The sequence below is a fragment of the Numenius arquata genome, chromosome 18, assembly GCF_964106895.1.
Source record: "Numenius arquata chromosome 18, bNumArq3.hap1.1, whole genome shotgun sequence".
Lineage (NCBI taxonomy): Eukaryota > Metazoa > Chordata > Aves > Charadriiformes > Scolopacidae > Numenius > Numenius arquata.
The window spans coordinates 4087776-4115036 of NC_133593.1; the positions used below are offsets into that span (position 1 = coordinate 4087776).

Consider the following 27261-nt stretch of genomic DNA (forward strand, 5'->3'; position numbering starts at 1 on the left):
ATGGCGGCGCGGAAGGGCCGGCCGGCCCGTCGGGAGTGCGCCTGCGCGCCGCGGCCCGGAGTGCAGTGAAATTCCTGGCGGGCGGGGGGAGGAGGAGGTGGCGGCGGTGAGGAGGAGGAGGGCGAGGAGGAGGGCGGCACGGAGCCACGGCCGCTCGCCCCTGCCAGGGACCCTGCGTGCTGTGGTGGCGGCCGGCGCGGAGCCAGACCCCCGGGGGGCGCGGTGCGGGAGGGCTGAGGGCCACTCGCCGCCGCCTCGGGCGCTCGCAGCAGCAGGAGCCGCGCCGTCCCCGCCGCCGCTGGGACTCCCTCCCCGGGCAGAAAGGGGGAGAATGACGGAGCTCCAGTCCGCCTTGCTACTGCGGAGACAACTAGCAGGTAGCCGGGCTGGGGGCCGGCGGCGGGGGAGGGAGGCGATCCGCCGCGGGGGGAGTGAGGGCCGGCCTCTGAGGGGACGGGGCCTGCGGTGGGGGAAGGGGCGCCGGGCCGGGAGAGGGGGCGGGCGGCCGGCGGGGTGTGTGAGGGAAGGGGAGATTATCCCCCCCCCGCCGCCGCTCTCCTGCCCAGCCGGGAGCTGAGGGAACTAGGCCGAGGGGGGGAGGGGGAGCCTGCCTGGCGATCGCTGCCAGGGGAGCCGGGGGGAGGGGTGCGGAGGGCCGTCATGGCGGGGGGGAGCGTTTCCTCCGCTGCCCCCGTCCCGTCAGGGAAGTGGTGGTGGTTGGTGGCGAGGGAAGGGGGGGTGGGTTGGCAGCGGCCCTGCTTGCGTGTCCTCCCCGATCTCTCTTGCGGCCCTGTCTCCCCAGGGACGGGGGGGGAAGTGGGGGTGGGGGGTGGTGGAAAGAAGGGAGCCGGAGCTTTCCTCCCCGCAGCCCGGGCGGGGAAGTCTCCGTGGTGTGAGGGGATGTTTGTCAGGCACCGAAAAGAAGCGGAGGGAGGGAGGGTTCACTCCCCTCCCTCCCCCTGGAAGCGGCACTTCGGGCGTGGGGTGAGTCCCCCCCCTCACCACAGATACACCTTCCCGCGGGGACCTGAGGTGCCCCCGTCCCGCCCCCCTCCCCGGCTCCCCCCTCACCTCCCGTGCCCTGCGCCGGGGAGGGCGGATCGGGAGGGAGAAGGCCGCTTCCCCCCTTTGTTGTCGGGAGAAGAGCCGCTGCGGGCACTGACGGGGCGGAGAGGACCGGGCAGCACCGGGGGGGGGGGGGCGGCGAGCGGGGCTGCCCGCTGCGGGTTGGGGGGGGGGGGGGGGGCGGCGGGGAGGGGCGAGGGGGGTCCGCCGGGGGCGGGACGGGTGCGGGGAAGGAGGAGTTGGAGCTTGGGCCGGGGGACGGGAAGGGTCGGAGCGGTGGGAGCGCGGCGGTGGGGGGAGCGGGCTGGCGGCTGGGCTCCGCGTCGCCCGTTGTCGCCGCGCCCCCTCCCTTTGTCCCCGGGCGGGCGGCCGTGCGCGCGGGCCCGGCCTGGGCCGCCGCCGAGGGGACCTGGCTCGGCCCGGCGCGGCGCATGCGCGGGGCCGCCCGGGCGGCGGGGCGCACAATGCAGCTCCATGTGTCGCTGGCTGCCAGATTTAAAGAGAAACGAGCCGGGCGGGTGCGGCGAGGAACCGGCCGCCGAGCCCTCCCCCGCACTCGCACATGGGCCCCCGCGTCCTCTGCCCGCTGGCTTTCTGCGGCCGGGGTAAAGTTATTCCCTCGGAGAAAACGCCCGGGTCTGCCCGGCACCGTGGGCGAATCTGATTGCCTTTTTCGTCACTTACGTAAAAATTGCTTCATACCCAGATAAGGAAATGTGTGCTAGGTGTACCTAGACTGGGGCAAATACAGCGCTGGCTGAAGTTTGCTGAGTAGCCATACGGAGGGATGGGGTCACCGAGTGGCACAGAAATTCCTGGAGGAGGATTTTGGCCTGAGACTTCGCTAATGTCTTTGAAAGCGTAAGGGTGGAAAACACCACTGTTAGCAGTAAGGAGGTGAAGTTGCATAACCAGGTATAGCGAGCTAGATGTGTGTGTTGCATCTCCAGCACTATCTTCCGGTTTTAGTTGATGATAAGTTGGAGGAGACTTCAATGTATTGAACTATTAGCGCAGTATTTTTTTTTTACCCCTTTAAGGTGACATTCTTATTAAAAAAAAAATAAAAATCTTATACGTAATGCAGCTGTACTCCTGAACATCAGCATACACCTCTTAATGCCTTGGTGACTACTGAAGTTGTTACTGACATTCCGTGAGGTGTCTCCATGTTAGCATATGCTAATAACACTAGGTATAGGCTTACTACAGGAGCTCCAGTCTGGATTTGATGCAAAGCTTCTCTTTCCTATAATTGATCCCTCTAGGGAAGCAATAGTGTAGAACAGTTGCTCTCGAACTTGATAAAAATGAGCGTTCTTCAGCTGTCTGGAATTTCTCTTTTAACCAACTAATTGTGTTTTGTGAAAAAAAGTTTGACATTTAGCTGAAGCCTCTTGATAATAAGTATTAGCTGTCAGCTTCTGTTGTGTGGTTTGGTTTTTTTCCTCTGTCTTAGGAGGTCTTAAGACCTTCTCTAAGCACAGGCTGCTTGGATGTTTGAGTAAACTTGTAGACTGATAGATTTGGGGGTTAACTCCTGTTTACCTTTCTGCTCATTCTTTTCTGAAGGCTTTAGGTGTAATGGTAAAAACTGGTGTGCTTTTTCCAGTTGCCCCTGTTACTGCTACCGATTCAACTGTACTCACTCAAGCACTGCAACCATTTGCACGTGAAGTGCAAGTCTTTTGTGGGATTTTTGTGTTTTAAGTAATACTGGTGCCTTTAGTATCCTTTTACATGTGTAAAAAAGAATTGAAACCATATTAAAAGTGATTGTGAGTGTGCATACTTAAGTGTATGGCTTAAGTGTATGGTGGTTCAAGACTCAAGAAGAGTCTTGAACTCTTTGAAAGTCCTATCTTGACTAACTGACCTGAAAAAGAAAATAGTTTCTTCCACATGTGATAACCTAAGTAACATCTGAACTGAGCTGAAACTAGACTCTGACACTGCTTTTTCTGATGGCAGGCTACTTGAAGTCGCAGTGCAGAGACTGAGCTTCCTGATGTCTGATCTTCCTTCCCTGCTGCTGTCTTCTTCCAAGTCTCAGCTGCTCCAATGTCTCCCTTTGTTTACACACACACTCCTTGTTCTACCTCAAACCAAAAATCAGTATTGTGGTATTCTTCCCCCTGGTAGGGCTGATAATTCAGTCCTCCTGCTACATGCAGCTTTTGCATTAAATCAAGTGTGGTGAGTCATTGGGTTGTACCTAGTGGTTGGGTTTTGGAGGACAGGGAACAGGCTGTGGATATGAGTTAATGTCATCTAAACTAGTGCAAATTGCTCTACATCACTCACTTGTCAAACTAGCATTATTCAAGCACAAGAGATCTGAATTTGGAGCTGTTAGACTTGGAGCAAGACATCCAGAAGTGGAGGGAGGTTGAAGGGGGAATCTGAAACCCATATAATGGTGAGGCAGTTGAGGAATATAGAAATTGTTTAGTGGGTGGGACCCTGGATGGCTCTTCTCAATGCCAAGAGGAAAAAAAAAAAACAGCCATGGCAGGAGAGGAAAGAAACATAAAACAGTAGTTCACAGAATGGTTACCTGTTTTGTCTCCCATATGATTTGGTTCTTAATAAAGTCATTGTAGGGAAAATAAGTGTTTATGGCATACAGCGCTTAATGAGTTGTTTTGATTTCTGAAGACTTTGTTAAAGTGAAGGTCAACTGGTTAAGTCGTCTTGGTTGTCAGTGAGACTTAAAATCAAGGGTCTTATCGAAACACAGAATGAAACTTGACAACGTAATCCCAGGTTGCTGCAAGAAGTGTATAAAGACAGGCTTCTATTTTTTTCTGGAGTGAGCTGGCTTGTATTGTAACTTGAGCAGGTAACTAGTACCACAGCACCGTATATACAACACGCTTGTCAACTGAAGTGGCATGTTCTGGATGCTGGTAATGCTCTAGGAGAAGGGATATTCAATAACAGTGACAAAATATAACTTCAAGTTAGATATGGGTTGGGTTTTTTTTTTGTTTTGTTCCCCCCTATATAATACTAAGTAGCTTCACAGTGCCTTTGCTAATGAAATGAGCTATATCACCAGGGAATTAGTATAGCAGCTGGTTTTGTATTGACCTCCATTTAGGCAAAAAACAGTTCAAGTCAAGGTAGTCAGAACTTTAGGTAGTTTTTATTTATTTTTCCTTTTTTTTTTTTTTTTAAGCATTTAAGGGAACTGCTGAGTGGGATCTCTGACTACCAAACCAGTTAGAGCGCTAGTCTAACTAGCTCAAGCTGAAGGGAGGTTCTTCTCTTTGGATATCTGTGAAGCTAAGTGGCTGTTTCTTTGCAAGTTAACTTAATTGTAAGCTCTAGCAGCTTCTGGAAATGTCTTAAAAATCAATAAATACACTTGTTCTTATAGGTGTCCTTTTTTTTTTTTTTTTAAGGAGAAAGGCACTTTGTGGATTGGTAATAATGTGATAGAAGCCATGACCTGTCCATTTCCTCTTATGGGTAAGGTGCAGGAAGAACTAAAAGAATGAGGTGCTTCTGAACTTCCAAAAAAAAAAAAGAATGTCAACAACAAGTATATAGATTGGTGTAGCAGTAGATTAGCAGAGTTCACCCCCCAAGGGAGATGGGGGAAGATAAACCGTGTTCTCTGTACAGCCCTGAAACTTCAGGCTCTTTAAAAGGAGGCAGGAGGCGATGAAGAGTGTAAAGCTCCTCTTCCAGTCTCTAGAGCTGTCAAGCCCAAGGGTTTTGCCGACTGAGGCATTTCTCTGAATGCTTTTATTTCATCTTTCTGCCAAATCCTTGCTGACATAGAGACTTATTAGCGTAGGCAGACTTGTCTAGTTTACCCAGCAAAATCATATGGGGAGGATGCAGTTAAATCAGTGCACAGTGGAACCAGAAGTGCGAGTCCTCTTTAACATAAACATGGATCACTGAAAACAGGGGAATAACCCTGCCCTTACTGGCTGAAGTTATATTGTGTTGTAAATACTCTCCAACTTGGAATTCAAAAAAACCCACACAAATATTGTTCTCAAACATGAGAAACATTGCGTTATTTCAAATTAAAGTGTATACAGCTCCTATTTCAAAGTAAAAATGTGTAATTAAAAATTAACAAGTTGGGAAACTGTATTAAATACTTAATGTGACAGTTCAACATTTTTAATTTCCTTGTGTGGAAAAATCTTGTAGTACAATATTGAGCTAGTTGAATTTCTGGCAACTATATAGGATTTACTTTAAAAATATTTTAGTGAATTCTGGTGAAATTAGGGAATTAGGCTATTTACAAAGTGAGCTTATCTCTTGCGTGGCTGGTGGTATAAGAAGCCTCTGCTTACAGTTTAGTACTGGCTATTTACTGGCTTGCAGTAGGTTTGTCTGCAAGATAATCATTTGAGTGTCGCTGATCTGAAGTATTAAGTTGATGCTGGTCTGGCTGTTACCTTCCTTGGAGAGGTTTGTTTGTATGACCAGTAATATTCTGTATTATCCTTAATAGTTAAGGCTCTAAGGCCTTGGTGTCAAACTTAACTTCAGGATCACTTAAAATGCTATAACCGCCTCTGCATTATTTTTTTTCTTTAGAGGACTCTTTCATATTTTTAGGTAACTATCAATCTTCGTTGCTGTGATGCTTTTTGGGATGCTTAGGTACAGCTTGTGTGTACCACTCAACGTGCTTGCAGTGTTGTGCCCCATTATAGCAGATAAGATAATCCTGTTTCTTGTGAGGGTGTGTTGACAGAAGCATCAAAGCTACCTTGCTCATGCTGACTTTATAGATAATATCGCTGCTAAAACACGTCTTGTTGCAGTGACTAGAGTCTGAGCAGTACAAACAGCCTGAATTTCTCTTGCACTGCAAATAACATAATGGATGTGACTTGTGGCAAACTTTACTAGCTGCACATGTTAGTTTTTCAAATGTTTCTCTTGCAGAAAGAAGCTGAACTCTGCCTCTTCAAAGAAAAGAGTATTTATGAAAGCAGTCATGAGCAAAAATTCAGGGATGCTGACAGCTCTGGAAAGTGAGGTTTAGCTAAACCTCAGAATGGAGGGGCTTGGTGACTCAACCACTTGCTTGAACAGGATGACACAATAACAACCTGCTTCATAAGCCTTACCCCTTGATGGGGCAGCTGTAGTCACAGCCAGTTGGCTCTGGCTAGGTCCGCTTACTAATCTTTCAGGGAAATAACCAAGCTTACCGTAAATGATGAGTTCTTTCCTCCTCTGCTTCCCCCAAACAAGGAGTTGTAAGTTACACTGAAGTATGGATGTATCTGGGTCTGGCAGTGAAGTGACTCTGCTCTGTTCCGTTAGAGAACAGTGGAATGGGAGAATGCTGCTGGAGACCCTGTGAAATAAGGAGTGAATTAATATCTATTGGGAAAATACTTTCCTTAGAAGTATTCCTGTTTTATTGATAAGATCTTTATTTGGAGATGTTAAATCACCCAAATCCCACTAAAATATCTTGACTTGTGTGATTGATAGTGATTCCAAATTTTAGTATTAAAGAGCTGTCTGCTGCACAAATATAGCAAACCAACAAATCCTTATAGTTTATAAATTTATTTTTTTTTTGGGTTTAAGAGAAACTGATCTGGGATAAATCAAGTAGAGTGAATAGTCCTCAAAACCACATGTTGTAATTATAACTGATGCTGCCTTGACTCTTCTGTATCTCCAATCTCTTTTTCTTGTCTTTGTTAATGCAAAGGAAGACTTGGAACACTGCATGCATATTCAACTAAGATAGCATTACTTGCTCCCCTTCGTGGTTGGTATTGGTGCAAGTTTTGGTGTGTTTTTTCCTTCCCCCAAAGCCTTATCTAAACAGTTTGAAAGTAAGGTAAAACTTGTTTGCCTCAAATAGGCATTCTGCTAAATTTTCTCCTAGCGTGTTTAATGCAGCCTCTGTTTTGATCTAGATGGGCTTTTTTGCCACCTGTAAGGCTGGGTTTTTTGAAGGCTTTAAGCATGTGGGGTATTCTGCAGAAGTAAGCTTCAGGTCTTGGTGTAGAATAGAGTGGAAGAATTAAATAAAATATATAGTATTTTCTTTCTAGCATAAAGATTGGGTTCTAACAAAGTGGAACTGAACTGAAAGGTGGCTGCTGTTCTGAAAGTATAAACTAACCAAATACTAAAATAAGTGTGCATTTAGGTGCTTGGAGACAGAAGGGCAGGTGGCTCGGGTGAGGAAGGGAGCATGTGACTCCTGAAACTTGTACAGTCTGCTGCTTGTCCCAACGTAGACAGAACAGAATCTGGGTGACACTTCACATGCAGGCCTGTGCTATCACCGTGCTGCACCTGCTTGAGTTTTCAGTGGTGTGTGGATATCTGTCAGTAGACTGGTCTTGGCAAGATCTTTCACTTAAGGAATCGAGTAGGTCTGAGTTTTAGGCCACCCTGCAAGACCAATCCAGACCCTGTAAGAACACTAAGTATAGCAATCTAAATGAAGTAGGATTCCATAAAAATAACTGCTGTCCTGGGCATGAATGTTAGCAGTGCTTGTATATGTTTGGAATAATAGTAAAGATTTTTTGATAGCAACCTTTTGTGAAGTTTTTCACATGCAGTTTTTCTGTGACTTGTTAATTAAGGTAAACCTACTTTCATGCCGTGATCACGTTACCTAGTATGTAAACTGGCTGTTTTTTTTCAGTTGGCTTGCACTTAGTGCTGATATAAAAGGTGATGCTGTCAGGAGTCAGTTAGAGAAATGTCTTAAAACAATTCTGAATAACAATGTAGTTCAAATTAGGATATGCAAACCTGTTATTCATATTATAAGCAAGAGAGAAAACAAGCTGGAAGAGTGTTCTTGACTTGCACAGCAACTTATGCATATGATGAAGAAAGCTCCTGATGAGCTCTTCAGATGTTGACATCTCCCTGTGGCATAGTCTTGTGATACAGGCTTTCTAATGGATTTCCTAGAAGCGTGTTCTATTCTTGTATGTAAACCACACGCATCCTAGAGCTCTTTGCTCTGTTCAGCAGTGTATATGACTGCTCAGAAGATACTTGGATGGAATTTTTTTGTAGCTTTAGTCTGGTAATTCTCAAACAACTGTTAAGAAGTCAATTAACTTTTCCTGCTGTCCAAGTTAAACTTGACTACAGTAACATGACTGGCACCTAGGATGACACTTGTCTTGTCAAATTCTAGCAGTTCTATGCATAGACATCTGAAGCTCTGTAGGCTCCTTTGTAGGTGAGAGAAATAAGTATGTGTAGAGTGTAATTCATCTGACCTGTTTTTGACACCTGCTTTGGGATGAGATAATCATGGAGTCTCAGGAACTACTTATCCTGATAAGATCTCTGTTGAATGCTGATGAGGGTGACGGTCTCAAATGCAGGCAGATGCATGTAGCCGCCTAACACTTGTCTGACTCTCAAGAGTGGAAACATGCCTTGGACACTGAGGGGGAGAAGAAGAAGGTGGGGTTTTTGTTACACTGTGTGTGATAGATCAGTGCGGCCCTGAGCTGCAGTTGACTCTTTATGGGCAAACCACTGCGTTTTTCCTGATGAGATAGTAGCTTCCTTTCAGGTTTGGACTTAAGAATTGGGGGTTCTTCAATTCTTTTGACTATCATTGTTCTTCAATTCCTCATACCACTTCCCCCAAAATTCAGACCTTACTAGAAACCAATTTTTTAACAGACCTGTTCAATCCCCATTTTAACCTGGGTGCTATAACTGTTAGATTCTGGTGTGATGGGTTACAGAGCATGCTTCAAGGAGCGTAGCCAAAGAGGGCTCTTCAGGAAACAGTTTATCTCAGTTTCTACAGAAAGTACATGATTGATATTAATTTGAACATATGTTCAAAACTGACTGCTGAGTAACTCAATTCTGGAAGCATAACTACTTCAAAACTTGAAACAATACCATGGAATTCAAAGGTTTTCATCAGTATGTTTTGTATGTCCAGTGTTCTGTGGAAACTGGTTCAGACAGGAAAGTAGCTGGACCACTACCTTCATCTTGAGAGAGACTTGTGGGCTTAGGCACACTGTGCTCCGCAGTTGCTTAAATTACCGGATTGCAGACATTTGCTTAATGGCGAACACATCCTGGGGAGGGGGAAAGAGGCCTGCCTTGTGTATGGTAAGTGTAGAATGTTGGAAAGGGACTGGTTTGAACTTGTGTACACAGAGGGCTTCTATGCCTGAAGAGTGAGTGCTACGGAAAGAAAATGTTTCAAACTAGATCATCTCTATTCTTGCCTGTCATCACAACTCCCAGGTAAAATGGTGCATGGGAACAGATCATGGGCTGAGTAAACTGGTATGCCAGGTCACATTGGTAGCTGGAGGCTGTGTGAGAGAGATGGCTTTATGACCTGGAAGTTGAGATTGGTGTCTTACATTGTCAATGCTCATTTCTATCGGTGGCCACCTCCAGGGACTTAAGGGACTATGGGGAACTCCTTAAGAACCAAGACAGTACCGAGGACCTGCAAGCTTCTGGTTTGTGTGTTAAGAGTCAGTTTTCAACTAAATAGCTAACCCGAACTTTGAATTGTCTATTTTCAGGTATGCCACAACTCATGTGAACAGGGAGCTACAGAACATACACAATCAAGAAACTTGATTCTTGGCTTATGTCTAGAATAATATGACTCCTTACTAGTAAAATAATTCCAGTTTCTATCTAGTCAACTTTCTTTGGTACTATAACCTTAATCCACGGATCTATACTGGTAGTTACAGGAGCTTCTGCCTCTTCACTTGGGGCTAGTGTTGCTGTCCTCTTGTTTGCAGAGCTGAGCTGTGGCCCTTGCTAGGAAGCTGGTCAGGAGTAAAAACAAGAAACCCCCAGCCTTGTCCTCCATCCTGCCAAATCCTGCTTTACTGTACAAGCCTTGGAAGGCTCCACAGAGGCAAGAAGATGGCCAAGCAAAGTATGTTGGTGCAGCAGCGCGTGAAGCTGTGTAGCACTGCACTGAGATGATTTCTGTGAGCAACTTAGCTGTTAACACCAACTATACAACCCTCCCTATAAATTTGCCAAACTAAGAGGAGAATTAGATTTGTAGAAGTCTGTGATGCTGCCCTTATTAACAGGGGGTGACCCATGGAGCACTGGAAATTAGTTAGTTGCCAGGCTCTCCTTAAGACAGGTTTGTCTTCGCTGCTTCAGTCTCACTCCAAAGTAATTCTAATGTCCTTCTGAGACTAAAACTATTCTGTCTTAATTGCTATCTTATTTGTCACTGCCAAAGTGGCTACCAGAAGTGTGTGCGTATCTCATGCTATGTTTTATCTGAACTTCTTGGATGAGCTTGTGGAGCAAGATAGAACATGATGAAAGTAGAAATATGGAGAGCTCTGGGAATACATCTGTGCAAGGAGATCAAGTTACTTTATCATTATCTCAGCTCTAATCTAGAATCAGAGTTACAGCTGGGTGTGCAGGCAGAAAGGAAAGTCTCGGAAATCATAGCTGACCTCGGAATGTAACTACATGGACGTCACAGCTTGGAGTATGGAAAAGAAGTCTTGAACAAAGACTTTCATTCAGTCTGTACAGTTGTTGGAAGCTCTTGGACTAGTGCTGGGACTCACAAAAAGCAACCAAGAAAAGACAAGCCTAATGTATAGAAAATGGAAAGCTTTGCTTGTTCTGGGAGCTGTGTGTAGGTCAGCTGGATGGCTTCTCCAGAACCTCAGCTAGGACTTGGGCTGTCCAGTCTTTGGTTTTATGCTGGACTCAATCCACTGGCTGCAGAAAACTCAACCACTGTGTAATTTACTAAAGAGGCTGCTATTAAAAATAATGTGGAAGCTTATATTTTTTGAAAGCTTTGTACTGTAATGTAGCTTAAAATACTCAGAAGTGTTTGTGTGCAGCGGCTGGCTGGGTGAAACGTCAAGCTGAAAAGCTGAGATGCCGTACATAGCTGCTGCCTGTAGCCATGGGGCTCTTTCTGCTTAGTCATTTTTGTTGACGCTGTTTTGCTTTTGGATTGGTGAAAGTCTCTTGGCTTACATAAAGGCATTTTTTCCTGAGTGTGGGAACATCAGTAGCTCGGTGTCGACTAAACACTGGAACTGGAAGCAGTATTTAGGGTACTGTGTTGGCTCAAGTTTAAGGCAATGGTAACTTAGTTCTGCTTTAGTAAGAGCTATACCGCTAAAGGAGCAATGGGTTGTGGTGGCAGATCATATTGGAGATGAGGATTGGACATTGAAGTTGGTTCTGGACTTAAACAACTCTGTTGGGTTATGGGCCTGTAGTCTTCCTCACCTCCCAAATCAGGTATGGGTTCAGGACTGGGATTAAAGGGATTGAATGCCTAATTTATAGGCAGCCACGGGATTCTTTCCCCAGTGTGTTGCCGCTTGGCGGCTGTCCAGGCCTGTGCTGCTTTGGCTGTCAGCTGCTGCTTCAGCTGGGAAGGACTCTACCTGAAACTGCCTCTAGACTCTTATGTAAGAATCTTTTTTTTTTTTTTTCCTCTGGGATAAAAAAAAATTCTATTATATTAAACTATGAGAAATGCAGAAAATATTGGCAGAAATACTCAGCTATAGTGTGTAATACATAGTAGCAAGTAAATTTCACTTACTCAGGCGTGGACATGACAAAAATGTGCAAATGTACTCATTTACATTTTAAAAGTATAGGATATCTTTAGCTAAACAAGAAATCTCAAAGGAAAACTAAGTGTTGAAAAAAGAAAAACCCATGGAGGGATTCGGTTCCTCATAGGTGTCTGACTTCTCTGCTTTTCCAGGACTTGTAGGCCAGCTCTTCAACGGGGCTTTGCAGAGGAGCTGCACCAAGGGCCTGTTCCCTCTTCCTAGCTCAGAGAAGGAATGGAATCCTTTGCTTTATGAGGCATTTTCACCTTCCACGTGTTTGTCTTGGAAAACTCTTGTTCAGGCTGCAAGCAGTTAACTGCTGTGGTTGGTAGGGAATGACAGACACAGGGAACAGGTGTCTCATTTTCTTGAGTGCAGTGTCAGTGTCACCAGAGGCTCCGGCTGGTGGGCAGAGGTCCCTCTGCCTGGCAGCTGACTCCTCCGACTGTGAGCCTGGTGTGTGTGTGTGTGCTCCTTTCTTGCCAGAATGGCATCGCTATTCCCTTGGGATTTTGGTGCGTGGATTTCACGAGTGTGCGAGTCTCAACTCCTGAAGAGATCGGTGGGATTACTAGTGAACTCCTTTGATACACAGCATTGGCTGTATATCCAGGGGGGAAAACCAAAACCAACCAAACCCTAGGCTTCAGCGTTTGCAAGTTTTAATGAGCAGCAGCTCTCAGCTATCCATGGTAAAGCAGCCAAGGAGGATGTTTTTCATGTCCCAGTGCAAAACTTCCCTGACATTTCCTTTTTTGTCTGCCAACCAACCGTTAGTTGGTGTGCAGTTTAGCATAAATAACCTGGATGGAAAAGCTCATTTTAACTTGCTTATGGTGATTCTATGTACCTCTAGCGGAGAAGGTGCCTGAGCTTATATCCATTGTTTTGTCTCAGAGTATTTGTGCAAATAGTAGCAATTTGAACTATGCTTCAGTATTGCTGCCGTGGAAGGAAAGTGAGAACCTTTTATGAGCAGAGACTGATACCACCTCCTGTAAAAGAAATAACATCATAATTTGCTTTATAGGCAGCATCCACTCAGCAAATATCTGTAACTGATGATTTTTTGTCAATGGTTGTCCCCTTTGTAACAGTTTACAAATTTTCTGTGTTACAAGAGTCAGCATCCAGCTGCTTTACTGCTTCTCACAAGATCTGTTGCAATATAGTGCTGCAAGGTCTTAGGTGGGAGTCAGAGTGCAAGAGCTGGCTTTCATTGGAAACAAATATGTGAAAAATGTTTCAAAGGACTTAAGGATAAAAAAGAGTTTTTCTGGAGGCTGAGACAGATGTAAAAAGAAATGGAAATAGCACAAATCAAGAAATAGAGAAGGAAACGTGTATGTTGGACTCAAAAACAGCGTGGCATGTTTAGTTAGAGAAGCATGCTAAATTTTATGGAGTCAACTTCTAGCAGGCTTGTTCAGTCTTACCGGTGAGAAGTGATTACTAGCAAACAATAAGGAAGCTAAACGTGAGCAGCTTGACTTGTAGCAGTTTGTGTGGAACTTGACATAAACACTTTTCTCCCCGTGGAAATGCAGAAGTGAGGGAACTTTTGTTGTTGAGGCTTAAATTCAGGTTTGAAAGTGTTAAAGTAAGATATTCAAATCTAATATTTGCACTCTTTCTGTTGACTTCTGTAGCTATGGTGGATATTCTTTATTACAATACTAATATAATATCTAAAAGGATGACTTCAGTGTCCTGACCAGAGGTGTATTTTTTCATACAAGCAATAGGCAACTTTTTTTATGCAGGATTTTATAAAAAAGCAGGTTATATTCAGCTACTGATGTGGTGGAACTTTTAATGTCTGATGCTGGAGAAATGTCTGGAGTGGGGAGGTAGTAAGGGACTGGTGAATCCTCACTTTGTGAGACACTTAGCTAGCCTCTCTGGACCTTTCACCTAAAATTAAATAGAACTGTTACTCAAGCTTGTGCAGCTGTTTCTACAGCCTCATAGAGGCTAGAGGGTGAAAACTGGTCTGTTCAGTGGAGATGTGGCCATGCTATGGTTTCTTGGGTTTTGAAGTTTGCATCTTGGTTAAATAGCCTGTGATATTACCTTGTGTTTTGGGTGCTGTCTTGAGAAAACATGATTTGGTTCAATACCTGTGTCCTGCATCTTGGAGAGTGAGTGGTTGACCTCATCTGTTGACTAAATACCTGCTGAGTAGCTTCTAAGAAAAGCCATTCCAATACATTTCCTGGGATTTTAATGTGGATAAATTTGACTTTGAATTACCAATGGCCAAAGCTGGTATTCTTGCTATCTACCTCTTTGGGACCTTGATCCTTCATGCGAGCTGAGCACTTTCTTTTCCCCATGTGGACTTGGACTGTTCTGTGTAGGGCTTCAATTGATTCTTCTAGCATTTTTTAACCATGCTTTAAATAGTTAAAAAGTTGACTGGCAAGTATAATGTCTGATAGGATTTAAAATAAGTGCAGTAGTAATTGTAAAACAAAAAATCCCTAACTTAATCTGGAAATTACTGGCCTGTTGAAGGAAAAACTTTTTCTTCCCGTCCCCTATCCGAAATAGCCCAAATGCATCAGGATTTTGCATGCACTGTTGGGAATGCTGGATCAAGAATTTAAATTTGGCATCAATATGGCATTTAAATTAGTTTTTGACCCAAAGCCATTGGTTAAGAGACGCTGTTGTTCCCCCCCACATCTGGGTCTGACTCTGCACAGCTATTTCCAGATAAGTTTTCTGTGTGACAGTAACTGTATCAAGTAGCCTATAAGCTTAGAATCCCGTACTGCTTATCACTAGTGGATAAAATTGAAACAAAAGAGAAAATGAAAAACCTCCAAAACCTAAACAGTGTAACAGCTTATCTTTTATACTGTCTTCTAGTAGTTCAGAATGCAGTAAATCATTATCTCCAGAATGCACTTGGCACAGATCTCAAATGTTTTCTGATTCTGAAAAAAAATAATTTATGGGAAGTAGGATGTTAGTTTCAAATAAAAACAGTGTGACTTTGTTCTTCTGTTAACGTTTTCTAGAGTTAAAGATAGACTTTAGTTTAATCTGGGTCCTCTGGCTTCTTATAAAGCAGTATGGCTTTTATTAGTAGAAAAATCTATTTTCTGACGCACACACACCTATTGGTACCTAGTTTAGGAGACCATGTCCCACAGTTCTGAGTTATGTTGGCTGTTCCGTTCATGGTGTGCTTTAGATAGTTTTAGAGTCAGACTATGGGTCGTGTGTGGTAGGGAGCTGAGGATACTCATCCAGGCTGTTAGGTCCATCAGTAGGTGCCAAGTCACTGAAAGTTATGGGGTTTTTTGGTCACGTATAGAGGCATGAGCAAAACCAGCGAATGCATATCGGACACCTAAAGTCACTCTTAAATTCTTTTTCCTACACAGAGCTCAACAAAAATCCAGTGGAAGGCTTTTCAGCGGGCTTAATAGATGACAATGATCTTTATCGATGGGAAGTCCTTATTATTGGTCCTCCAGATACACTATAGTAAGTACTGATACTTATACAGAAACTTAAATGAACTTGGATTTACTAGTTCTAGTTTGGTCTAAGTGAGTAGAAGTTAACCTAAATCTTCATACTAAGTTAGGTAATGCTGTTCTGCTGCCAGTAAAATAACTGTAAATATCTGAATTTCCTATATAGAAGTTCTAAACTGCTTTGCTGCCCTGGGAAAATGCAATGCTGATCCCTTTGTAGTTGTGTAGAAATGAGAAATAGACTATACTTAGAGACAGCTTCTGTTTTCTTACGCATTTAAGGCAGTTATAATCCACTACTTGCTGTTATTGCAGTGAGGCTCTAGTTGAGCTGACAGTACAATTTTAAAGCATTATAACTTCATGCTGGTGATTGTAGGAAAATATTCAAGAGGGATGTCGTTGGGCAAACTGCAGCAGACCATAGAATTATCCTCAAGTCCTTTCAGTTTAGTATGGGAGAACTTCCTAGTGTGACCTACTACAGTGACCTCAGTGTTGATCAAATTTGAATTGTTGGCAGACCTTACACAGTGGACTTCAAAAAGCTTATATATTTATCCTGAGGACCGGGTTCTTAAATTGACATTTGAACCCAAAAACTGTGCAGTTCATACAGTAGCTTCTTTTCCTGGACTTTAAGTTCACTGTGTTTTTCACTGCTATATACCTGAAGCACTCTGGCACATGCAGTGTGGTTTGAGTTTGTTTTGTTTTGTGTTTTTTTAAAAAAAAAAAAAGAATAATTTTTCTCATAGAGGTTATATATGATCACCTACTCTAGCTCCTGGGAAAAGGTTCTATGCCCAGAAGAGGTCGGTTTAAAGTTTAGCTCTTGAAGATTAACGCTGTTCTCCTTCATTAAGCTGTTCCAGGGGTAAATGGCTGATACAGAAAGCCTAGTGGCATTTACCTCAGGTCAATTTTAGTTCCATCATGGAGTTGTTGTATATCTCTGTCTGCAGACTTCTGAAAAAGTACTTAAGGACAGTAATTGAGTTGCTTTGCTTCTCCTCAAGTTCTCTACCTTGTGATTCTCAAGTCTTGCATGAGATGAATTCTCCAGCTTTTGTTGACCTCTTTTGAACAGTTTTGTAGTGGCTCCATTATATTCTCATGGCCACTTCATAAATACTGTCAATAAAGAAATACTGCTTCTAATTGAACCTCTTATTATATGTTAAAAACTGCAATAGCATTTTCCCCCCCGCTTCAATAAGGTCCTGAGCTTGTTTTGATTTTTTTTTTTTTTTTAGACAAAAGCTCTCTTCTGTTCCCATCCTTAGTTGCTGCATTTCAAGGTAGCATTAAACTGAATCACAGAATGGTTAGAGTTGGAAGGGACCTTAAAGATCATCGAGTTCCAACCCCCCTGCCATGGGCTGGGACACCTCCCACCAGACCAGGTTGCTCAAAGCCCCATCCAGCCTGGCCTTAAACACTTCCAGGGATGGGGCAGCCACAACTTCCTTGGGCAACCTGTTCCAGTGCTTCACCACCCTCACAGGAAAGAATTTCCTCCTAATATCTAATCTAAATCTCCCCTCTTCCAATTTAAAACCATTACCCCTTGTCCTGTCACTACACTTCCTAACAAAGAGTCCCTCTCCGGCTCTCCTGTAGGCTCCCTTCAGGTATTGGAAGGCTCCTATGAGGTCTCCCTGGTCCATTTTATGATGACAGTAGAACATAATAGTTTCACTTAACCAGACAGTTGAAAATTTTCAAACTTCAGTTCCATTCCTGGTCCCACTTTATTTATTCAGAGTTTACCTAAAAAGACTTAGTGCATGACTACTGACAGAGACTCCTTTGTCAGGAATATGGCTAAAAATGGCAATGATTTCCCTTAATTGACAGCTGTGCTTCATTAACTGGTTTCTAATGTGTATCCAATTACAGAGCTGTATTTACTGAGTTGATGAAGGGCAGCAAGGTATGTCATAGAGCCTAGGAGCTTTAGGATCTGCTCCTTTAAGAAGGGAAAGAACAACTTTTTCACTTTGAAAGAAGGGACTTAACTGGTTTGGGGCTATCAGCAAATGTAATATAAATCTCCTTTGTCTTGACTAATATGGATGTTAAAGTAGCCAGTGTTTCTGGAATTCTTACCCTTTCCAGGATGAAGGATTCTTTGGAAACTGCCTGCATTTTCTAAAACTTGTGGAAAATGAATGCTGTGGGTTCAGATCCCTTCAGCTGCTTTATTTTAAGAGCCAAGTCACTTAAATCTAGTGATTTTGGGGGGTTTTTTTGTGGCTTTTTTTTTTTGAGACACTTGCTAGAATTGCACATCTTTAGTTAGCGGTGGTAGAATTTATTATTTTCTCAGTAGCCTGTGGGCTTTGGATACTGGCTCCTATTCCTTTATAAATACAGAAACAAACCCCAAAAGCCTGCACTAAACAGCTTTGTCTTTTCTGCACCAATTCTTTTGTCTGCGTGGCTACTGAGGAGTAGCTTGTTAGACTGCATGTCTTGAGCTACCTTCTTTGTCAGTTATATTCCAATTTTATGTAATATCTGCCTTTGCAACTTCAAATTTTGTTACAAACTTCAATTACAAGAAATGACAGTAACAGGACAAATGTTATGGTGAAGTATTCCATCCACAAGGCTTTCCATTTAATACAGGCTTCACATTTTTCAAAAGGGACTGTTCCCAGGTATTGAATCCCAGTTATTTAGAGGGGAAAAAAAAAAAATCAAATCAACAACCTGTTACTGTAGTTAAATACAGGCCTGTAACTCCACAGAAAAACTGGATGTCTCTTGTTTATTATTGTTTTCCAGTTTAGTGGGTAGCTAATGCAGAACACCTCACTGCTGTGTCTGAGTCCCTGTAGCTTAATGTTGAAAAGGTGGCTTTGGAAATCTTTTTACAAAGTAATGCTGTAGGCACAACTGTAAAGCTTTGTAACTTCACTGAGGCTCACTGCTGCAGGCTGATGTCAAGAAATTAGGACTGAGGTGTCTGAAGGAGGAAAATAAACAGGTATCTGCTGGGCTGTACTTGAGAAAGGGAGTTATTGGCAATTTTTTTTTTTTTTGCTGTTAATAAATGTACTGGGAGGAAAAATAAGTTGTAAGACCAGATGGTGAATTCCTTGGCAATTTTTTTTTTTTTTCCTGGGGGGGTGGTGGTGTATGTGGTTTTTCCCCTCTGGAGCATCATCCTAATTCTAAAAAAGATACTGCCAGTTCCCCAACACTGTATCTTGCAAAAATATCTTCTCAATCTAGAAACTCTTTGCATTGCATATGGAAATGATGGTACTGTTAATTACTAAATTATGTTAAGCTGTGTGAGGGGTAAACTTAGAGCTTTTGATGCATCAGTAAGTTCCAGTCTTCAGCTTAAGCTTACAAGAAACTCTACTAAGATATTTTTGATTCCCCAGTGAAGGTGGTGTTTTCAAGGCTCATCTTACTTTTCCAAAAGACTACCCACTGAGGCCGCCAAAAATGAAATTCATCACAGAAATCTGGCATCCGAATGGTAAGAAATGTCAAAGTTTCAATTTCTTTTTGCAATTGAGAACTAAAATGCAGTGAAGACAAATAGATACATTTCTGTTCGTGTTAAAAATATGAAACTCTGCGTTTTCTTTGCCATCTTCACTTCATAAAGAACTAATAACCAGGGCAGAGTTTTTAATAGTGCTGCTCTGAGAGACTGCTCCTAAAGTATTTTCAGAAGCTACTGAAAGTAGCATCTTGAATTCTTGGTAACTGTTCAAGGATATTTTTTTTTCTACATGTAAAATTCTGGTCTGAGGAGAAACTTGACTTCTATAGCTGCCTTTTGTTATACCTTCAAACGTTTCATCATAATTTGGCAGTTTAATATAGAAGGCCCAAGGTTGTCCTCCTCCAGTGAATCATAAAAGCAAATAACAGCATCTTTTAGACCCACCAAAGAAGACTCCTCCTAATGTTTCAGTTATGGACTGCTGCATAGGTGGGAAGGTAAAATAAAATGGAAGAAAGCTTTTATTGGGATGGAGGAACGCTTTTCAGTTTCTCGAGTCCTTATTGAAGTTGTAGATGATGAAAGCTGGGAGGAGACCAGCACAGTGCTCCCATCATAAGGGATGGAGAGACCATTTTGATGCTTGGAAGCATCAGAATACTCGTCAGGCAGTTTCTAATTCCAGCAGCTTAAATCATATTTCAATATATTACAGTAATATCCAGCTGTTGCTGTGGAAAATAGTCAATGTCTAGCTTGAACTTAACAGAAAAAGCCTTTGGAGGAAGCCTATGTAAATAGTCTTGAAAATTGCAACATGATGTTAGAATTAAGTTTTTCCTTTCTGCCAGGAGTCCAGGCTTAATAACAGACTTCCACCAAGCCCTATTAGTTACAGATTGCGTTCTGTAATAGTTAATTACTTTCCTTTTTTGTAAGGCATCTTCAATGCATTTTCAGACTATCTGGAGTGAAGATTAACAGTTCCGTAGCTATCCTGAAGAAACGCCAGCATGTTGTTCATTACTGAAATATGCCTTGTTCTATTTTGTAGTTGACAAGAATGGTGATGTCTGCATTTCAATTCTTCATGAGCCTGGAGAAGACAAATATGGCTATGAAAAACCTGAGGAACGCTGGCTTCCTATTCACACAGTGGAAACTATAATGATTAGTGTTATTTCTATGCTGGCGGATCCCAATGGTGATTCTCCTGCTAATGTTGACGCAGCGGTAAGATTTTTCTTGGTCTGCCAATTGTCTTCAGTGTAGAAACCTAAACTTGCAATGGAGGTTTGCTTCTAGTTTGACAAACAGTACAATAACTTTTGGAAGAACCCTTTATATCACAGGCTAAGGCTACCTTTTTGTTGGGAAAAAGTCATGTTGTGAAACAGAATTACTAGTCAGCCCTGGGAAACTTCTTAGAGATTGAAAGGGAAAGATGCTGTCAAATTTCATAGGCAGTAGTTTAATTTCTCCTATGCAGTAATACATTTATTTATAGTAAATACCTTGTGCACAGTGGTAATTAATGGATAAACTTCAGCTCCTTTAGTCTTAAAAAAATTCAAGGAAGCAGGCTGTAAAATCCTGTGTGGCTATATACACATAGCAGTTACAACTGCCATTAAGTTGAGCTGCAGAATTTAACAGAATTTCTAGAACCTTTTTTGATTCCTGGTGTGTTATTAGTATAATGCAGCAACACTTTTGCCTTGGAACTTATATGAGCTGTTAACAGTTTTATTGATTTGAATGGAAGGAGAAAATGTGGTGGAGTCCCTGAATATAATTATGTTGTGACTTTTTGCATCCACTTTTCTATGTGGATTAAAGCAGTAGGTTTGGCTGTGTAGGTCTGTGCTTTGAGAATATACTTGAAAGCTTCATATGGCCTTCAGCTCTGGGGGATGTCTTGTCCCAGACCAGAAGGACTGGCTGAGGAGGGAAGAATAGCCTGGTTTATAGTTGAAGACCAGGGCGAATCTGCATTAAGGATTCCCTCATCAGTGAGATGCAAGTGTTTCATGCAGCGTAGTGTTTCTGGAGCATGGCCCATTCTGTGTGAGCGTATAAACATGGCTCTCAGCTCTCTAGAAGAGCTCTATTTGCAGCAGAATAGCAGTTAGACTAACAACTGTTTGTGGTGAGGAAGGAGAAAGATCTTGGTTCTGAGGGGAACAGGGGTTCTGAGGGGAAAGATCTTGGTTCTGAGGGTCCCATTCATCTGAGATACACCAATGTACTTTCCTTTAGATTACGCTAGAACTGTAGCTCAGTAGTGACTAATACATGATATGCTGTCACAAGAGACAAGTTCTAGGTCTTTTAACTGGGGTAGTGAGGAAAAGGGAGATGGTAATCAGAAGATGCAAAGTTTTCTAGAAGCATATTAACCTGCTCTGTAAAGCCAGCTAGACCTTCCCAAAGTGGGTGGGAGTTCCTGAAGCCTGTGATCTACTGTGCTGTTAGTATTTCCAAAGGTGGCTGAGCTCTGCTGAAAAATCGTCATGGGAATAGTCTCATGTGGAACAAACTTAATGGGAAGAAAACCAGGAACAAACGCAAAGTTGTCGTGAAGAATTCCCTTGTTGAACATTCTTTTGAGTGTCAGACCTTCCCTTTCTGTGTCATGTTACTGGTGGAAACAAATACCCAGGAAACACAGATATCTGCTGCTGGCAAACCTGAGAGCACCGGAAGGAGCAAGTTATTAATGAAATGCTAAAAGTACAGTTAGAATTCCTCAGTTTACAGACTCATGCATGTTGAATGTAGCCAACCTAACTCTGGAGAAAGCTTATACTTTTAGCTATGTTTGTCACCTTAGCATCTCACAAGCTTTTTAATCTTCCTGTAGCGTGCCCTGCTCTCTGTCAGCCACTTCAGAGTCGTTTTCTTGTGGGTTTCTTTTTTTCTTTTCAGAGAGAGATGCTAGATAGAAAACTATGTATTTGTTTAGCTAAACCTTAGGGTAAAGGGTAAAAATGTCTTAAGGAAACGCGGTGTTTTCTAGCTTAGCTTTAAAGAACAAAAACTTAAATCCAGATCCGACTGCGAAGACAGTACTTAGGCATCACTGATGTAACCTTTGGATGCTGCTCACTTTTTTCTGACTGTACTATTAGATGTTCCAAGTAACTCTTAAAGCTATTCAGCAGCTCAGCATCTCCTGCTGGATTGTAGGTTGCATCCTTGTCATATTAACCAGAATATACTCGTCAGGGTAATGAAGAATCACCAGCTCACGTGCTTTGTTCTGAGCTGCTCTCAAGACATCTTCTACTTGCTTTACGAAGTACAAGTTTCCTGCAGCGACAGTATTTGGCAGTTACTAAAAGTTATGTTGTCTGCTTTCATTAATTTCTAGTTTTCAGTGAGTCTGGAGAATAAAGTGTTACAGGTAGGTCACAGCATTGTAGGAGCAGGGGATATACCCGCTTCCTGGAAAAACGACCTATGCATGTTGGAGTACTGTCTTGTGGAGTGGGAGAAAAATGAAGGGCGAGCTGGAATAGATATTGTGAGAAGCAGATAGAACACTTCATGACCTAAAAGAAGAGCTTTGGAGAGATTGTTGTCAAATTGGAAACTTTGCTTGCTATTAAGTTCTGAACACTTGCTTCATAGAACTACAAATATAGAAGGCAGAAACAAAAACTAAGAATCTGAAGCTATGAGGGCACAAATTGAATGCTTTCCTTGGCCTTAAGCCATCTTGTGTAAGCTGTTCTAGGTCCCAATCCAAGGAACCAAATGCTTGCTATATTAATTGCTGAAAAAGAACAAATTAATTAGTAGCCTTATTTGTGCTTTCACTAGAAAGATAAGGCACGCTGGGCTTTCCGACACGCTGACTAGCTAGGTGAGCTTGGAAGAAGTAAGTTATCCCAGTTTTCTCTCAAACGTGCTATAACCTTCACTCCAAGTAGGGGGTGAAAAGCTGGTGTGTGTTGGGTTGCTTCAGATAAAACAGTGGGGGGGGGGCTTTTAAACCCCTTGCCTCACCCCTGCAGTAAGAATGTATTGCTTATATCAAAAACTAAGAACTGTAGGACTTACTTCATTAAATAAGGGGTTCTTCTTACTTTCCCACCACTTCCTTGCTGGTACCCAACACATCAACCTTAGTCACAGTGTATGATGCTCCTGTACTTTCATCTGAGGCGCAAAAAGTTAAAACTGGCTGTGCTTTTTCCTGTGGGTTTTGGTGATACTGTGGTGTGCATGTCTCGGGGTTCAGACTTACCTCTTGCCTATCTTCCTGTTCATCTTTATCTCGGTTCTTCATCTAGGCAGCTCTGAAATCAGATACTTGTCACAGACTGTCCCCATAGGTGTGCTGTTAAGGTCTTCCTCGTGGAGCCAGTATCTTGCAGCCATACCTAATGAGGAAGTGTTTTCTTTCTAAGGACACTGCTGTACCTCTTCTGAATACTGGCTTCTGTGTTTCTCTCCTGGAGTGTCCTGGCTAGATTGAGAGTTGAAACGGTCCTAAACATTGCAGAATAATTACTGGCTCCACAGTAGCTGTGTACCTTTTCTCATCACTGCAGTTAAAGACATTTTCTCTAACCCATAACAATAGCTTGTGGTCTACAGTTTGAGTTTCCTGCTACTTTGCAGGCTGAACTGGAACAACTTCAGCCTAAACATTGTGAAACATTGATAGCCACCAGGTTAGGCTTGGAAAATGGCTACAATCCAAGGGGGAAGGGCTGTGTCCTCACTGTCCCGTGAGCAGCTTGCATGAAAACCCAGAGCAAGCTTTCAGAATTCCTGGATGTCACAGGTTTTCAGTGACTAGCTCAATGATTGTAAGCAAACTTTGGTGTTGACTAGATGGCTAATGTCTAAAAACACCAAGAGTCTTCCTAGAACTTGTATGCTGTTATAGGACTGACATCTGAAAGCTGTCTATTCAATTACAGAAAGAATGGAGAGAAGACAGAAATGGAGAATTTAAAAGAAAAGTTGCCCGCTGTGTAAGAAAAAGCCAAGAAACTGCTTTTGAGTGACACTTATTCAGCAGCTAGTAGCTTCACTTTTTTCAGGGTAAGTATCCTTCTAAAGACAAGTCAATTACCTGAGTTGAGGATTTCCTGTCTGAGTGATGCTGAACTAATTTTTTTTTTTTCCTCAAAAGAAAAAAAACCACCCTAGCCAACCAACCTTTCATCTCAGCTGCATGGTCTCAGTGGAGTTCTTTGGCTGTATGTGATACTAGAGACTAAAAGAACTTTCAAGTGCTGTAACAGCCCCTTATGTCAAGACTGGGGAACTTTGCTAGTAATCTTGCATTTGTGGTGGTCAGAAGTTGAAATTCTCTTTATCAGTATTCATCCTGCTTTAATAATAGCACTTAGGGGTTACTAGAGCTGTACTAGAAGGCAATAATCATTCTTTAATGTTCATTGTTGTGAAGAGCACTTGTTTGAATCTTTAAAGCATCCTGTCTTGCTATCTAAAGCTCATATATATGGAGTTTGTCTTGCAGATGGTGGTGGTGTGTTGCACGTAGGTTTTAAATAAGATTTCAGTGAGATTGTTAAGAACCATTCAGAAAGGACTGCTTCAGGGATCTATGGGAATCTTAGTAAAAGTCTGCTAGCATATTAGATCAAGTTGAGCTATTTATCCATCAATAATATCAAGAAAGAGGTGGTGTTCTCTTCAGCAGCCCAAAAAACTTTTTTTACTGGGGAAAACTTAGTAAAACAGCTATTTTCTGCTTGGAAACTGAACTGTGGCATATCTGAGAACCTGGACAAGTTTTGACCTGAGGGTAGTTGACGTGATATACTTTATGCCTCCCTGTTAAAAATGAGCTTCTGACTCAAGACACTCTAATTTGAACAATCCCATCGTAGTTTTAATGGGTTTGGTGGTTTTGTGTGTGTGTGTTTTTTTTTTTTTTTAACACAACAAGCTCTTGTAGAAAGCTCTTTATTAAAACGTGGCCCTTAAATATCTGGCCTTTGGTCACTTTAGGCTTGGTATACCAAGGAAAAACTTCCTCAACTAGCTAATAATTTCCCACTCCTGCTCTTCAGAACAAAAACCAGCTTCGTGTTGAAGCTGCCCTTTCTTAATGGTTGGTTTGGCAAATAAACTCCTCAGACCCGTTTGGCTGGAGAAGCCCAAACCCATATGTAGTAGTTAACTTCAGCATACAAAACTTGTGTGCGTGTGTGGAAAAATATGGCACTGGATGTAGTTTAAAGGGGTTGTACTGCCTGAACAACTAGAACATCTTACTGAATGCTCCTGCTTGTTAGTTTTTCTTTACCAAGTTGGTACAGGAGATACCTTCTTTCTTACCCTTCTGTAAGAATTGTGGGGGGTGGAGGAAGGCTCCATCTGTGCCAGACTAGTGCTGCAGCAGCTCTTCTCTGCAGAAATGCTTTGATTGAGTGGGACTTTCTCCGTGATACAGAAAGCATGAGAATGCTAAGTCTTTTGATCGATATTAAGCTAAGGAACTGAATGTCTTGTATGACTGCCTCAAACTAGAGTGTAAGAATTGTTAATGCAGCTGGCAGTTTTTTGTCTTGGAGAAAAGGAGTAACTGTGAGTAACGCTCCAGAGTATCCTCAGCTAACCTCAGCTCTGTTGCCATGTTAAACTTGGCCCTAGTGAAACAATGCTCATGACAAACATTTAAGCAATTGGCTGTGGTGCTTTTTTGGAAGGCAAAAGCTTTTTCTAAGTCCTTGTGACTCCTCCTAAGTGAGTGATGGGCAATGAGTTGGATGAGAAGGGGCCATGGAGCTGGTTTCAAACAAGCGCAGTGATCTGGTGGCTGTGGTGTTAACTGTCCCTCATCCACAGCAAGTGATGCACAGGAGTTTCAATGATAAATCTACACATTTTTACCCCTATGTGTGAATAATCAAATGTTTACACACTATTTATGCGCTCGACAAGCAACACGAGTAACAGGAGCCTCAAAGTCTGATAGTTGAGCTGGGATACACAGTTTGCTGAACTAACCCAGGTCTTTCTCAGGTGGTGACTTGGGATTTATGCATCTTCTGTTTAGAGGTATGTAAAGTTCTTGAACAAGTAATGATTATCTTCTTTGAGCTTGAACCACTATTTAACATCTTTAAAATAATTGAGGATGATTAGGGGTTTTATTTTAATAACTGTGATTTCTTTGTAGGTCTTCAATTGAGAAACATGGCACTGTTTTTTTCCTGCACTCTACCCACCTATTGCTGGACTTCTGTTGTTACAAGTTGGCAAACACTGGCTGGAACTGGGCTGCAATAAGACATGCCAGTTATCAATGCTGACAAGAGCCTAACAAGTGCCAACACAAGATGATTACGCATTTTGAAATCTAATGAACTGCTTTAACCTTCAGGAAGAATTGTAAAGATGTGTACATAGCACAACATGATCCGGATAATATATATACTGTTCATGTACATCCACAAATACACATTGTACCAAATAATGCTGTCTGTAGTTAGGAATAGAATTGTGTAAATTCTAAAGATTTTAGCAGGTTTTTTCTCTCCCTATTCATTGTTTCCTATCAGTTAAAAAAAAAAAACCAACAAAAAACAACAACTTGTGAAGCATGTCAAACTGAAACCAATTAGGATAAAGTTGTTTTTTGTTTTTGTTTTTTTTTTTCCCCCCACTTTAATTTTCCTTTGACCCACTGAGGCTTAATTAAAATCTCTTGCTTATTAAAGTTTAGTATCTCTTTTCTGGTTTTTGGAAATATGCTCCCTCTTATTTCCCCCATCAGAACTTGAAATTTTCCTAATTAAACCCTGAAAGGATTTGCTATCAATTACTTGTGTTTTCTCTTATGATGCCCTTTGTAGTCTCAAAGGTGCTGCTTTTTTTTTTTTTCTTTCTTTCTTCCGACCCCTTTTTTAAACCCAATTGCACATACTTCTTGAATTGGGTATAGCAATAAACCTGGCCATGGAGCACCCTCGAGCAGCCTGCTGGATTTTTAACTTCCAAGGGACTTAAGCGCTTTCATTTGGAAGTTCAGTTGACTAAGTTAGTCCAAGATAGGAATGAGCTGCTTTTTATGGGTGATTTTTTTTTTTTTTTTGTTCTGCCTTTTTCATTGCCTGTTTGTGGGACGGGGGGTGTGTGGGGGGGAGGCTTGTGTGTTGTTTTGTTTTTTTTTTTCTCAAGGTTGAGTTCAAGCATGCACATCTGTAGGCTTTCAAATGACTAACTCCTGGGTTTGGTATCAAAAATAGTTTCCCTCCTTTTCCCTTTTCTCTCTCTCCTGTGGCCCTTCATATTCTTTGCCTTTACTTCAGAGTTTTCCTCACCTAATGTACAAAGAAAATTGCGATGTATATTTTCATGTAATTTGATTTTTGGAATTCTGTCACCTTCTGTAGTGAGTTCTTCCAAAATATAATTTTTTCCAATAATAATGTGTCAAACTTGCTGTCTTGAGTATCTGAATAGGAAGGGTAACTGCAGTTGGAGCAGAACTTACCTGAACATCTTCAACAACGTAACATCAGCAAACATTTGACATGGGGTATTTAATCTTTAAATAATTAAAAGGCAAACAAAACACACACCTTTCTTCCTGTTATAACCATCTTTGCCCCTTCAGTGAACAGATACTAATCTTGGAGTATCTGGT

The 27261-nt window shown here is 42.3% G+C and overlaps 1 protein-coding gene across 1 annotated transcript; it reads left to right on the plus strand.

Moving 5' to 3' along the window:
• UBE2G1 (ubiquitin conjugating enzyme E2 G1) lies at positions 1 to 27049 on the plus strand. Its single transcript, XM_074160542.1, is given in 7 exon segments — positions 1 to 21; positions 23 to 377; positions 15056 to 15158; positions 18553 to 18650; positions 19678 to 19856; positions 23558 to 23681; positions 25792 to 27049. Coding segments are annotated over 6 exon segments (843 nt in total). The 3' UTR covers positions 23645 to 23681; positions 25792 to 27049.
• Positions 27050 to 27261: the final 212 nt, after the last annotated feature.